The 14,842-nt window shown below is 34.8% G+C and overlaps 1 protein-coding gene across 4 annotated transcripts in view; it reads right to left on the bottom strand.

The window, feature by feature from the left end:
• Window positions 1-14,842, bottom strand: part of RASA2 (RAS p21 protein activator 2) — a 102,732-nt gene that overhangs the window by 27,428 nt on the left and 60,462 nt on the right. For all 4 annotated transcript variants that reach the window (XM_074312934.2, XM_074312935.2, XM_074312936.2 and 1 more), the window contains exons 8-14: window positions 12,306-12,382; window positions 11,222-11,323; window positions 3,290-3,446; window positions 2,800-2,948; window positions 2,051-2,165; window positions 1,511-1,585; window positions 644-767 (exon numbers count right to left, since the gene is read on the bottom strand). In XM_074312934.2, the coding sequence (XP_074169035.1) occupies window positions 644-767; window positions 1,511-1,585; window positions 2,051-2,165; window positions 2,800-2,948; window positions 3,290-3,446; window positions 11,222-11,323; window positions 12,306-12,382 (799 nt within the window). The remainder of the gene's footprint in view (window positions 1-643; window positions 768-1,510; window positions 1,586-2,050; window positions 2,166-2,799; window positions 2,949-3,289; window positions 3,447-11,221; window positions 11,324-12,305; window positions 12,383-14,842) is intronic.

Here is a 14,842-nt window from a genome sequence, read left to right as displayed (position 1 = left end):
TCAAGTTTATTTGCTTATCAGAGATGCATGTAATTAGAATAATTCCAAGTATTGACAATCAGAGATAGCAACTCTTAATTTTGTGAAATGTATCTATGTAAAGCCTTGACATAGCTGCTGTCAAAAATTAAAGTATGCTAGTTATTGATATGTTCCTCAAAATTCTATGTATATTATAACAGAGATGTTTCTAATATCTAAAACCAAACTTATCACCACCAAAACCTTATCATCTCAAACTGTCAAATCTAGTCAGCCGTAAAAATTCTCAGTAGTTGAAGGCATGCACATGGAAAAGGGAGTTAGTACAAGTAACAAAGGTGTTTTTATTATATTTAACAATCTCATAAGCACCTCATATAAATGCTTATATGTTATAGTTCTAAATTTTGCCTTGCTTAAAAATAATGATTTTGATTTACTCTTAGTAAAAACTCATCATTATATTGAAATAAAAAGGAATATGTTTTCAGATTACAAGAAAATTAAATCAGATTTTCATAAAAAAGCTAGAAATATTTTTAAAAACTAAGACTGCACCTATAAACTGTAAACATTTCCCATAAACCAAATACACAGGAAACCTACAAAAAAATAAAATATTGAGAAAGAAACGGCATGTTTTAGAATACAAAGCACTTACTAGGAAATCTCTGAGTAGCCATTTGCCTTAAAGAATAAAAGATATCACACATTACAGTGGGGCAGCTCATACTTGATTTTATAATTGTACTGAATAACTTGTCTACATAGTAGCGCAGATTCTCCTGTAGGATTTGAAAAGGTATACATTAAGATTTTGACTTTTACACATGTTCAATAACCTTCATGGAAACACATGCAATGAAAATGAGATCAAATAGGCAGTCACTATTGAGTATTCTCAAACTCTGCTTCACTTCACTAAACTCATCAGCTAAAGGACAATTTACAGCTTGACCTAATTTAATAAATTAGATTTAGACTAGCTAGATATGAGAGGTAAATGTATGGGATAAACTGCACAAGAAGCAACAGAGAATAAAACAATCCAAAGGGAAATAACTGAAATACACACACACGGGGACACACACACACACACACACACACACACACACACACACGGACACTGTAGCACTGTTACCTACTGCAATGAAAACTTGTGGCTCTAACACAATCATGATTTTCCCAGAGACAACTATAATTATCGGTTGACCAAGTCATTGTACTCCTTAGCCTGATCAGTTTGAACCTAAAGGACTGACCAGAATGGGGCTGCAACTAGACACAGCCTTACTTCACTATTGTTACTAGGGCAAAAAGGGACAATCAAGAACAAAAATAAAGTGAAACCTGATAAGGAGATAACATTCTAAAAACTAGACATAGGAAATACTGCTAACAGTATGGGCATCATGCAAAGAATAAAAAGCACTGCTTCCCTCCATACAGCATTGCTATAACGTAAGTGGGAGATACGTATACCTTTAAGGCCAATTTTAATGCAGTTATAAAGATAACAAGGACATACCTTATTATTTTCTACATTATCTCCCTCTTTCAATTTAATAGGATCAATTTCACAGGATTTTGAGGATTCGCATATCTGGAAAACAGATTTTTCATTTATTAGTCTTTTAAAAATAATTTGGCAAAATGAAAATAATTAATATTTTTTGATATACAAGTTAATTATAAAAATCAAAACTGTAACAAACTTTAAAACCCCCATCCAGAGATAATGTATACAATACTCCCGAAGAACTATATAAAAAAATATTTCTCATGTATTTGACACTCTAGCTAAAACAGAAATCCACTAACAAAGAAATAATTATGTAGATTATATCATCTGAAAAGTTTCACACAGCTGGGTAAAACTTTTTTTACAATTGCCCTTTGAGTAAAAATCCATTGATGAAATAGTTTATTTTACTTCTCAAGTGTAAAGCCTTATTTTTTAAGTAATACATGAATGGATATATCATTCCCATCAATAGATTATTAGATGAAACAGATGCTATAATAAGGCTACACACACCATTATCATCAGAGTACGTATGTTCCATACCTCATCTATAATAGGTTTTAATGTAACTTTCAGGTAGTGCCCTCCCACTATTTTCATCATCTCATCCAGACATCGGGTAGCCAAGGAATTTCCTCTGAAAATTGTGTTTGCATCTCTGAAATACAAAGAGAAATAAGGTGAAACCAAGTAAACAAAGGCTGTGAAATCAATAATACAAGATAGCTGACTTGGTCAAATGAACAATTTTAGTAATTTTTACTGTCCATTTAAAAGCTTGATGCCATTAAGATTTTCAAACTTACAAAAACTACTTACTGAAAATATAAGAAAATAAGTTTAAAAAAAGCAAGCCATATTTACTAACTACAAACATGTAGACTGAGTGTGCGTGTGTGTGCGTGTGTGTGCGTGTGTGTGTGTGTGTGTGTAACAACAGACTATGACGAGAACGGGAAGCCACCTGATTGTTTTCTAATGTCACACCTGTGCATATAAGGGTGATATATAATGGATAAGGAAAAAGAAACTTGTGACTTGGTGTTTTATTTGTGACATGTGAATCATTATAAGAAGCTATGACTAGTAACAGGAAATTTCGACACAGTAAAAAAAAAAAAAAAGTCATTAATTGTTAATTTTTCTGTTGGTGGATACTGTTTGCTAACTTAAAAGAACTGCCTTTTATTACATGGTAAGCAGTTCTTTACAGACTATGATACAGATTATGAAAAAATTTGACAAACTAAGGTCCATATCAACACATAATTGACATTTAATACAACTCTTACTGTGTATCCTTCAAGTCTAATTCAGCCACTGCAGTGGCAAAAGGAACAAGTTTATCATGGTGCAGCAGCAGTCGTACAAGGGGCAAAACAGCATCATTTTTATCTCGACATATTTCACCGAAAATGTAAGCAGCTGAGGCAGATATCGGCTAGAATATAGAAAGGTAGAAAACAAGCACAAAATCAAGGAAACATGACTAACTATTCAATCACTAGCCTGTAAAAGTAATTCAAATATGTTCATTAACTATCGGAGATGAAATCTGGAGCACATATTGGAACCACAATACTGAGGTTCAGGTAAATTAAATTAAAAAAAAAAAAAAAAAAAATATATATATATATATATATATATATATATATATATATATATATAATTGCTGTTTTAATAAAATTTGATACTCTGAAATTTTTTCCTCATCATTTACAGAATTATTTTAGCCTTTTCATATTAAATACTATACTTAAGATGTTTAAGATTTTAAAGTACCTGAACATCTGGTGATTTTAGCAGCAAAGTTTTCAAAGGACCATAATACTCTGAAGGAAGCACATAGTCTTCTGTATAACATATATTTAATCGAAGAGACCCCAGGTCATCAGTTTTAGATGACTTGTTTCCATTGTCTCTTGGCTGTAGCAGGTACCTAAAGTAAAAACACAATCAATTTCATGTGATGGTAATGAGCACCCAAGCTGGAGGTAAATAAATAGCTAAACTATAAAAAAACTGAACCAGAAAGTCAATGTTTAAGGTCAGGACACTTCATAAGCAGCAGACTATTAGTCTTCAGATTAATAGTTGTATATTGAATTAGAACGCTATAAATAGCCAAATTATCAGAAGGTGATTTTTATCCAGGAAACAAAAGGTATAGATAATACAAAAATTAAGACCTCAAAGGGATTGAAGAAGAGTTTGATTAGCTTGCAGGTTTAGAAAAAAAATTAATAAAAAGTAAAAAATTTAAAATCCACTGTATTATCAAAAATAACTTTTTACCAACTAAGTTCAAGAAAGATGCATTTAGTTAAAATAGATAGGACATACTACACAAAAAGGTGTAAGTGACCTTATTTAAAAGTAAATCCTGACGGGCCTGGTAGCTCAGGTGGTTGGAGCGCCCTGCTCCTAATGACGAGGTCACTGGTTTGATTCCCACATGGGCCAGTGAGCTGCACCCTCTACAGCTAAGATTGTGGACAACGGCTCTCCAGGGAGCTGGGCTGCCGTGAGCAGCCGGAGGTAGGCATGAGCTGCGTGGGACGCAAGGCTCATAATACGAGCCTTGCGTATTATGAGCCAGGGAGCTGTGTCCTATACAACAATGGCTTGAACGGAGTGGTGGTGGGGGGAGGCGGAGAAGGGAGAAAAAAAAAAAAAATCCCATATGTAAAACTTTGAACTTATTTTTTAAAAAGTTAGTGACTGAAGGTCTATAAATAGATTTTTGTATTAAAGGAGTAACAGTGTAACCACAATGAAAAATTTTTTATTTGTAAAAATCAGATTTACATGAATTTTTTTCAGTTAAGTAAAAGGAAAAAATAATGTAAAAAGAGACAGCTATAAAAATCCAAGCAAAATTTAGAAATCACGAGAAGTTTGCAGAACTAAAACTAGAAATCTAAGTTACTTTATAAGACTTTTTATTACAGAAAATTAAAACTACACACAAAAGTAAAGACAGTAGTATACCTAGCTTCAATAATTGTCTCAAGGCTATTCTTCCAGCCATACCTCCACTCACTCCTCCCATCTCACTAATGCATTACTTGAAAGCAATTTCCAAGTGTTTAATAATTTCATCTATAAATATTTCAGTATATATAACTATATATATAAAACTCTTAAAAACCATTAACAGTTAGTACTCAAGTTCTTCCAAACATATCATAAACAGTTTTCTACAGTTTTTTCAAATCCACGGTCCATAGATTATAATTGATTGATAACTCAAGTTTCTTTTAATCTATGGACTCCCTCTACCTCCTAAAAAATCAAATAGTTTCTCTGACAGAACTTTCCACCTTTGAGGTTGTGTTTGTCTCTATAACGTCATTTAACATGTTATTTTGTCCCGCTATATTTCTGTATATTAGTAGTTAGAAATAGAGGCTTGGTTAGATCTGTATTTGATATTCTGCCAAGAACACTTCATTGACAGTGTTGTGTAGTTCTACCAAGAGGCATTAATGTCTGATTGTTTTTCTCTTTGTGATATTAGCAGTCATTGATGATCACTGCATAGCACTGTTAATCTTCACAGGCTACAAAATGATTTTATAATTCTATCATTGCCCCTTCATTTATTAGCTAGAATGCTTTTTATAAAGAAAAGTCAGTAGTTTGGATATTTACTTTTGATATTTACCACTTATGGCCTCCCCCGACAGACCGACCTGGTTAAAAATAGAAGGGAGGAGGATTTAATAGAATATTTATTAGCTTTGAGAAAGGTAAGATTAAAGACTTAAAAGACAACTAGAGAATCAAGCAAGCAAACTTTTAAAGATGAGGGGATGATAATACAGGGAGAAGAAATTATACAGAAATTATATCACTACCCACAAAAGAGGAATTTCTATCTTGGAAGACCAACCTTCAGAACTTCTACTGATTTGAGAAATAATGATTTAAAGATTTCCTAAGAAAATAACTGCAAATAAGCCTGCCAGCAAAGGTGACTCAGAAGTACCTCTAAGGGAAGTGCAGCTGGCTGATCACTGAGCATCTGGACAAGGTCATTATTCTGGGCATTTCCCACAATCAGTGCGTGTTCTGCAGCCTTGCAAATTCAGATACCTAGTTTCATCAGCTTCTAAAAGTGAACCTGAATTGCAATGACTGAGCAGAGGCTGGTATATTTAAAGTAGAGAGCCAATTACTAAATTTATAAAAGGAAATACAAAAGTCAAGTGGCAAAAATACCTGCACATTTTTTGTGACCAATACATTTTATTATGGAAATGTTCCTTCACAGAAGCAAGAAGAGTGGTATTAAACATGAACACTCTCACCACCACCACGTTACTCAGCTTCAACAATTACCATCATGTTCCATGGTATTTCATCTATATCCCTCACTTCAACTAATACAGTTTTTTTAATCTGTTAATAAAAATTTTTAAATCTATTTGATTAGTATTTTTTACCTGTTGGTAAGCTATTTGGAAAGCCAAATTATCAGAAGGTGCTGTGGTGAGTACAGAGATACAGCACAAAGATTTCAGGAGGCTTAAGAATCTCTAAGCTAAGACAAGAGTTTTGCCAAGGAAATAGTAACGCCTCTAGAGCAGAATCCCCTTCTCCTTGATCGTGCTCCAATGGGCAGTACCCACCCTTGACTGCCTCTTTGGCACCACATTTTTTATTGTTCCAATATTCCCCTTCTATTTTAACCTTGTGTTACAGTTAGAACCTGGTTCTACCTCCCTGAGACAGAACCTACCCATATTAAACAGTGTCCCCACACTTTGGTCAGATTTCAGACTCTGTCTTGGTTTGTTTTATAGAAATTTTACTCAGAGGTTAACTTTAATTCCTTTATCTCCAAATTACTGGAGAAGGGAGTATGTCTTATTCCTGTTACTCTCATAAACCTACAAAATACCAGCAAAATAGATCGACAGTTCTAACATGGCATGTTCTTTGCAGAAGGATTAGGACAGTGCTATGCCAGTTATTAAGTTTTATGCACACAGTGTTTAGGATGCTCAGAGACTCCAGGAGGGCTCACTCCTGCCAGACTTTTTAAGCTTGTCCTTGGGTTTATTTGGCAGGGTAAAAAAATCCCTATGGATAAAATATCTCATCTGTGCCTACTTGGAAAAAATACAAAATTTCAAAATATCTCACTGTCCTACCCATTCCTTAAAAAGATCATTTTTTTTAATGAGTAGAGACCACTTCAATCTTCTTTTAAATAATATTTTATAAGCAAAGGGAACTCAAATCTTTGCTGTCAGCTTAAAACAGAATATTTTTGAGTTTAAAACATATCCAAAAATATGTATGACAAAACTCAAATTTATTAAAGTACATTGGTTAAGAGCACAAACTTTGGAACCAGAGTTTGGTTCAAATCCTAGCTGTGTGACCTTGGGCAAACTGCTCAGTCTCTCTGTGCTTCTTATCTGTTCAATAAGGAGTAATAATAGTATCTAATAGATTTAATCCTCATAAGAACTCTAAAAAGGTTATATAAATAAAGCACTTAGAATAGTGCCTAGTATACAGTAAACACTATTTATACACATAAAACACTTACCACTTAAATATCTAAATAACTATTGATAAATGTAGTTATTTATATAACTATAAGTATGATTTATTATTTTACAATATTGTTACAAAAGGCTTAATTTAAATCACCTGAAGGATCCCTTATAAATTAAGGAAACTTGTATAAATTGAAATTGAGGTAGGCAGGCAAAAACTGTAATTATTTGTTCATAATGTGATATAAGCTGAAAAATAACTGTTCAAAGGCAACTCTACTAATACTTGAATGTTACTTCTGGTTCCATAAAGATAACCATTCTCAATGAATTTTTACAAGATAGAAGATTAAAGATTAGGTGCCAAAAATGGCAAACTAGGAAACCAACTCATCTCAAGTAAAATATTTAGCTAGTTTTAAATATGCATAAAGTGCTTATGTTGAAAGAAACCCAACCACTGTTTCATTTACTATTTGAATCTTTGTTTCAAAATTAAAAATTACAATATGAAAAGATATTTATATTCTTTTCTTAATGTAGATTTTTACAGTTTGGATCATTTGGGGGAAAATTATTGTACCAATCCGTATAATCACACAAAGGTTTTACACACATTAAGTTCTCTGACATTGAGGAAACTGATGAAATGTGATTGAACTAGATTATCTCTAAGGTTCTTTTATTGATAACCTTCCAAACAATGGAATATTGGTGCAAAAAAAAAAAAAAAGAAAAAGGATGTAGAAATACTATATGTACTGATACAGAATAATGGTGATGACAACAGCAATAACTATAATGACGAGAACATGAGTTATACCCACGGTCACCGCGCTGGCAGCTTACTTTATGCGAACTCATTTCATTCATCCTCTAATAACTTTGAGAGGCAGGTACTATTTGTTATTACCCCCATTTTATAGCCAAAGAAAGCAAAGGCAAACAGGTGGAAAAACTGAACTGGTCCAAGGTCACACAGGTAGTTGGTTAATGGCAGAGATGGGATTTGAACCAAGGCAGTTTGGTTTCAGAGTCCATACTCATCACTACTATCAAGAGACAACATATATATACATATTGAGATTCTACTAAATAGCTAAGTGAAAAAAAGCAAGGTGCAGAGCAGGATACAGCATATGTTCATTTGTGTAAAGAAGGATATGTATGTATTTGCCTGTATATACATAAACTATTTCCCCAAAACTTAAAACGGTGGATGCCTCAGAAGAAGGAAACTGATTTTGCTGGTGGACAGAGTCAGGCAACAGATTTTTACCTTTTGAACTGGGAACCATGTAAGTATATTACCTATTGAAAAAAAAATCAAATAGGGGTGGATAGGTGGCTCAGTTGGTTAGAGCACAAACTCTGGGCAACAGGGCTGCTGGTTCGATGCCCACATGGGCCAGCGAGCTGCGCCCTCTGCAACTAGAATGAAGTCAGTGAGCTGTAGCTGAGCTCCCAGATGGCCAGATGGCTCAGGTGGTTGGAGCGCATCCTCTCAACCATAAGGTTGTCGGTTCGACTCCCGCAAAGGATGGTGGGCTGTGCCCCCTGCATCTAACAATGGCGACTGGACCTGGAGCTGAGCTGAGCTCTCCACAACCAAGACTGAAAGGACAACTTGACTTGGATGGTGCTCATGAGTCCTGGGAAAAACACACTACTGTTCCCCAAAAGAAAGTCCTGGAAATACACACTGTTTCTCAATAAAGTCCTGCTCCCGTTCCCCAATAAAATCTTTTAAAAAAAATAAATCAAATAGAATTCTATTATCTACATAGGTTCAAGTTAAAGCTAGGTAATATCAACACCAATAAGCTAATCCTAACGCTTGACAGACATTTCAGAATAAAGAACATGCATCACTACTCAGGAACTGAAGCACCAAGGAAGGACTGGGAAAATGATTGAATTGTGTTTAATTTGAGAATAAAATTAAATTGGGACAATCTAAAATCATTTTTCGGAAAAAACTACAGTAGACAAATACTAAGTAGAAATTATGTGAAAAAGGAAAATAAACTGAGGCTTCTGAAACAATAGGATTACAGTACTGATAATTTTCCTAACTCCTTGCTAATATCAAGATTAGAAAGAATATGCCTGAAATCTTGAATAAAGCTTTCCTTGAATGTTCATGTAGTTACCATCAACCCCATAAGGAGGTGCTACAGCTCTACAACTGACAAAGGAGGCTAAAAGTTCAAATTTTAAAAGGAAATGGCATTCACATTTTATTTTTTATAATGTTAAATGCTTTAACAAGTAACCAGTAAATTATTCCATAAGAAACACTTAGAAAAAGATTATTAGGTGATAATACTACTAGATGGTCAAGATAAACATTATAAGCAAGATTTATCTCAGAAATCAGTTAACAGTAAGAATAAAAGTAAACAAACTAACATATTTGCTTTACTATTGCACCAGGTTTTCATCATTTCACATCTTCCAGAGTATTCTTTCACATTTTTAAATTTCCTTACATCCATGGAAGTATAAATGAACTAGGAGATGTTTCTATTTCATTCTTGATAAATTTTACCACTTTTGTCGGGTTACTTTAAAATATTTTAAACTACTATTGACAAAAAAACCCACAAAAAACTATAGAAATAAAATTAATTTTTATTTGTTAGTATTCTTCCATCCTGCCAAGGTAGGTGGACAATGTTTTGCCAAATTTGGAGGGCCTGTCTGGAGACAGACTTACTTAAAATTCATGCTACGTGGCACGTTTCAAGTTCACCTTGAGGGGCTCTGGGAGGCACAACTCACTTTTTATTTTGTACCAAGTAGTCTGGCACATAATTTCAAAGACTTAACAAACTGAGTTCAGAAATTTTCACTTTAAAATGTATGCTATTTTATGGAAGGTGGAAGAAGACATGTGGGGGCGGAGGGGACAGGCCTCAAATGTTCATCAATTTTTCACAGTGACTAAGTTTAATTTTTGCCCCTCCATGGATGCATTTTAGAAATTACACAAAATGCCACCATAAAGACCAATAAATCTTAGATCTGCATTAGCAAGAGGTAAAAATAAAATAAAAATTCTGAGTCTAAAATCAGTCTCAGAGGGTAACTACTTGAGGAGAGCAGTCCAAAGTGAAGAACATCTGATGGCCAATCAGGAGAGGCAGGCTTTTTTTAAAGACAAATGAGACTGGTGCCCAGACATTCAGTTTGAAACTCTTCTTCCAGGCAACTGAAACTGAGTTCTAAAAAGTTGGCCTTAAAAGCTTAGCAAATGAGAAGGTATGTTCTTTTATACTCAGTTGAAATCCAAGTCTAGCACGAGGGCTGCTGGGCAACTCACCGGAAGGGAGAACATATGCAGGCTTGTTAAGTGCCATAGACAGAAAAAACAATAGCTTCACATCAGTTCTGCTAAAGAAACTACTGTGTTTCCCCAAAAATAAGACCTAACTGGAAAATAAGCCCTAACATGGTTTTTCAGGATGGCATCCTCTGACCATAAGCTCTAACACATCTTTTGGAGCAAGAATTAATATAAGACCCGGTCTTATTTTCAGGGAAACATGGTAACATCAATTTAGTGTCTGAACACTACTTTTAAAGTAACACCAGTTTAATGTCACTATTAGAGTCATGAAGGTAAAATAATGTTGTAACCATTCTTGAGCCACCAGAGCTGTTGAAAAGTGTATTAAATGAATCAGCTCAACAACATCTAGACCCTCGACATTTAGAAAATATCACCTGGGCTGTTCACAGTGCATGTAATGGGTGTGTGTGGTGAAGGAAAATCACAGGTTAGATCCCTTACACAGCTGATTCCCTACAATCAACCCTTTGCCCTCGAACATCCACAGGTCCCATGACCATTAATAAAGCTTCTGAACTGCAGATGTTAATTTGTGACCAAACATCTTCTCTCACAGGCAACTTTTATGTAATGCTTTACATGTTTTCCAGTTTCTCCTTAGAGATAGGATCTAGTTTTTAAACAGAAAAATATTCCTAGACAATTCAGTTCTTTTGTCGCAGTACCAGAGGTCCAGTCATAAAACTATGTACTTATATTTCTGCAACAATAAATTAATGACTACATCAATTAATGTTAATGACTTTTGACTCATTCCCTTGCAAATTTTAAACATGCTTATAGTAAGTATTTATTTGCATATACAGTATATTTACATGGAGTTCACTAGAATGTGTGTCTTCTTACCAGGCTTGATGAGAGGAATCACTTCTTAACACGTTCACAGGCACCTTAAGCTCACCTAGGAAAATATCTTGAACCAGGTTTCCGTTGTTCCACAAGTCGATCCTGAAAATTTTAAACTGGCTTTATTTTTTGCAAACAGTGTTTAAGAGAACACATGCCACCAAATGGCTTCAAATTACTTGGATTTGTATTATAGCATTATTTTTACATGCTTAAAAGTAAGAGATGTTAACACTGTCATATACCTTACTGTCTAAACTAAGAAAGCAAAATACCGCAGTAGCTTTTATTTATAAGCACAGAAAGAAACTATTTTAAATAGTGTAAAAGGAAGCACTTAAGTTTCCTAGTTTCAAAGTCTAGGCTTTATTTTAACCTGTAGGAATAAGGACTACAGTTACTTTGTTGAATTTGAGAAAAGAAACCGACACAAGACTACAGTTTCTTTCTCAATTAGAATCAGTTAACATGTAAAGATAGGTTACTCAGAAAAATACATTACCTGATCATTCAAGCCTGTGATTAATACACCCTTTAGATGAACACACTGTTAACACCACACCTATACATGCATTTACAAAAACTTTCCCCTCCCAAACAGCATAGATATTTAAGACCTAGGAAATAGCACAAACTTCAAACACATGCACCTGTTGAATTATCTTATAAGACTTCTTACCTCACTGAAATTTCTGTTAGACAGCAGATATGTTAAGAAGAATAAAAAAATTATTTCTAAATTGGCTAATATGTAATTACTTTTCTATATATTCTTTGCATCCATTATGCTATGATTCAGAAATTTAAGGAGCAATTAAATTTGGGAAAAATTAAAAATATAATAAAATGGGTGAAACAGTTCATTGTTGTTTATAAAATAAATATACCTTGACTATTTCTATAAAGAAATCAGATTTTGAAAATATAATTTGGATTTAAACTAAATTAGATGCATGTTCCTCTGAGTTTTATCAACCAATTTGCTAAAGAAAATTTATTAAGCTTGATTCACCTTTTCCAGTTAAATTTAGGATTTTCTTTTGGCACAGAAAAAAGTAATTCTGTAAAACTCTAAGACACATACCTAATTTCTAACTTTTCAATGTCCTCCTCTTCTACCTGGAACTGGGACTTTCTGGTGTAACTACTGGATCTGGTTACCTGCAAAAAAAATATTTTAGTAAAAAAAATTTTTTTTAAATCTCTTTCCTACATGAACTTAAAAAACTATCATCCCTAAAACGTTCTAAACAGAGGAAAATGCATAGGTAATATTTTACCCAAAAGTGAAATACAAAAACAGCTATGGAAGTAGCAGGGAGGTAAGAATAAGGTGGTGTGAAAGTATCAATAGCAGCCTTGCCTCCATACTGTTCCTTATCAACTCATCATAAAGCACCAGGAGCTTCTCTGGCTCATTGGTAATCTGCCGGCGACTCAGAGTAAAAGTGTTCTATTTCATTCTAAGAACTGTTTGAAGGCTTTTCCATTTCTTTCAAGATACCAATGCCACCCTTAAACTTCCTTCTCGTATGTTTACTTAAAACATCAAGGCCATTGGCAGCAATTTCCTCAAATACTGTCCACTTGAACACGTCCACTCCCATAAAGGTTTTTCTACCTGATGAGTTTTCTCATCCTCTTCTGAGCAAGATAATGAAATGATCCTGCTCTTTTCTAAGACCACTCCGCCCACACATAGTATGCAGTAAGCATCCGATCTATTTTAATTACAGCTTTCTTTACCAGCTTGTTCACCTCACTGAAGTCTAAGAAAAATTCTCCCCTTAAATTATGGTGTTCCTATCTCTTTCCTTTCACAGACAAATATCTCAAAACTGTAATCCATCCTTACAGCCCCCACTTCCTCACCACCCACTTGCTACAGTTAACTCCTCATAATCTGGCTTCCTCGCCCGCCTAAACGCCCACTCTTAATCACCAAGTCTGATGATGAGTTCTGGGTTCTCACTGTCAGTGACCCCTCTATCTGAACAAGTGGTCATACAACTATACCTACTTTCCCAGAAACACTCTTTTCTTGGAGTTTGCCCAGGCACCACCCTGGCAAACTTCTGCTCTCTTTGCTTCTTCCTCTGGTACCTCTTCTTCCACAGAACATACACATATACATATGGGTTTTCTCCAAGGTTTTATTTTCAATTTGCTCTACCAGCTGCACAGTGCTTTACAGCCTACACATCCATTATCTCCTCTGTTCATCAGACCACTGCTCTGAAGCAGGCAGAGCTAGATTTATTATGCTCATCTCGAAAATGAGGAAGCTAAAGTACAGAAATTAAGAGACATGCTCAGAGTCGAACACCTACAAGTGGCAGAACTGAGCTTCTTCACTTGTCTCCTTTACTGTATACGTCTATTCACTTGGCTTTCTTGAGTCTCTGTAAGCAAATCTTGAGTCTTTATCCACAGCCATCACCCATCTTAAGTTTCAGTCATGAACTGACTAGTAGAGGGTTTTACATGTCAGACTTTGAGCTCATCATGCACCAAAATGAACCACTTAATTTTCCTTCTTCTGAACTTTTCTATTTTTCCAAATTAAACACCATGAGGACATTTGACTCCTCCTTCTGTTTTTTCTTCTACAACCAATTCATTGTCTTGCCCTTTGCAGTTTCTTTCTCATCTGTCCCTTCCTCTCTATTTTCATATTATCATCTTAGACCAGATCCCTTTCTTCTTGCTGTTTTTTTTTTTTTTTTTTTTTTTTAATAACAGCTGAACTACAACAGTCTTTTGATTTTTCTCTCTGTCTCGGTCCACTGATCATGGTTAATTCTTCCTAGAAAAAAACACTACATTACTCTTGTCACTTCCAGGCTCAAAACATTCAGTGGCTAATATTTAAGCATCTCAGCCAGGCACTCAAAGCCTTTCATTAGTTGGACCTACTCTACTTTTTTAAGCTTAGTTCTCATTATTCCCTTATCCAAACCTTCCAGTCAAACCATACTTGCCATTCTTTGGACATAACTTTCTTCTCTTCTGTCTCTGTCTCTGCTTAACATGTTCCTTCTCTCTAGAACTCTTTCCTCTGACTCAACCCAGCTGGAGCTGACCTCCACAATATATACTAGTTTACTGCTGTGTGTACATTATGCATACGTGTGTGTGCTGTGTGTCTCCTGCTCTACTAGAGGACAGTAACTGACCTTTATCTTTATAATTAGCTCAACAAAGTGCCTTCTGAAAGAATGTTTCAAGGCCTAATAGGTACACTTGGATACAGCAAGCCAGTCAGGCCTTGATTTTCAAAGGGCCATCTGCTTACTGCAAGTTGCCCCTTCTTCGTTTACTGCACGCTAGATGTAACAGCCATTAATAAATGTAGAAGAACTGACCTAAATCCTTAGCCAGGGAATGGAAAAATCTCACATCAGTACATTTTCTTTTGTTTTTCCTTCTCTCTTGCCTCCCCCTCCACAATTCTTCCCACTCCAATTTTGGCATTTCCATCAACCTGTGTTCCTTTATTAAATGAGGCATGCCTAGCTGTGCTCTCACTTTCTCCACTTTGAAATATCAAGAAAAAAACACACACAAAAGAAGAAAAAGCACAAAATGTAACGTTTTTCAAATCTTCCCTACATGTTAATC

Source organism: Rhinolophus sinicus, chromosome 5 (genome assembly GCF_057876585.1).
Source record: "Rhinolophus sinicus isolate RSI-liver-muscle chromosome 5, RSI-T2T, whole genome shotgun sequence".
Lineage (NCBI taxonomy): Eukaryota > Metazoa > Chordata > Mammalia > Chiroptera > Rhinolophidae > Rhinolophus > Rhinolophus sinicus.
The sequence above is the reverse complement of the archived record's forward strand: the minus strand, read 5'-3'. Positions and strand labels throughout refer to the sequence as shown.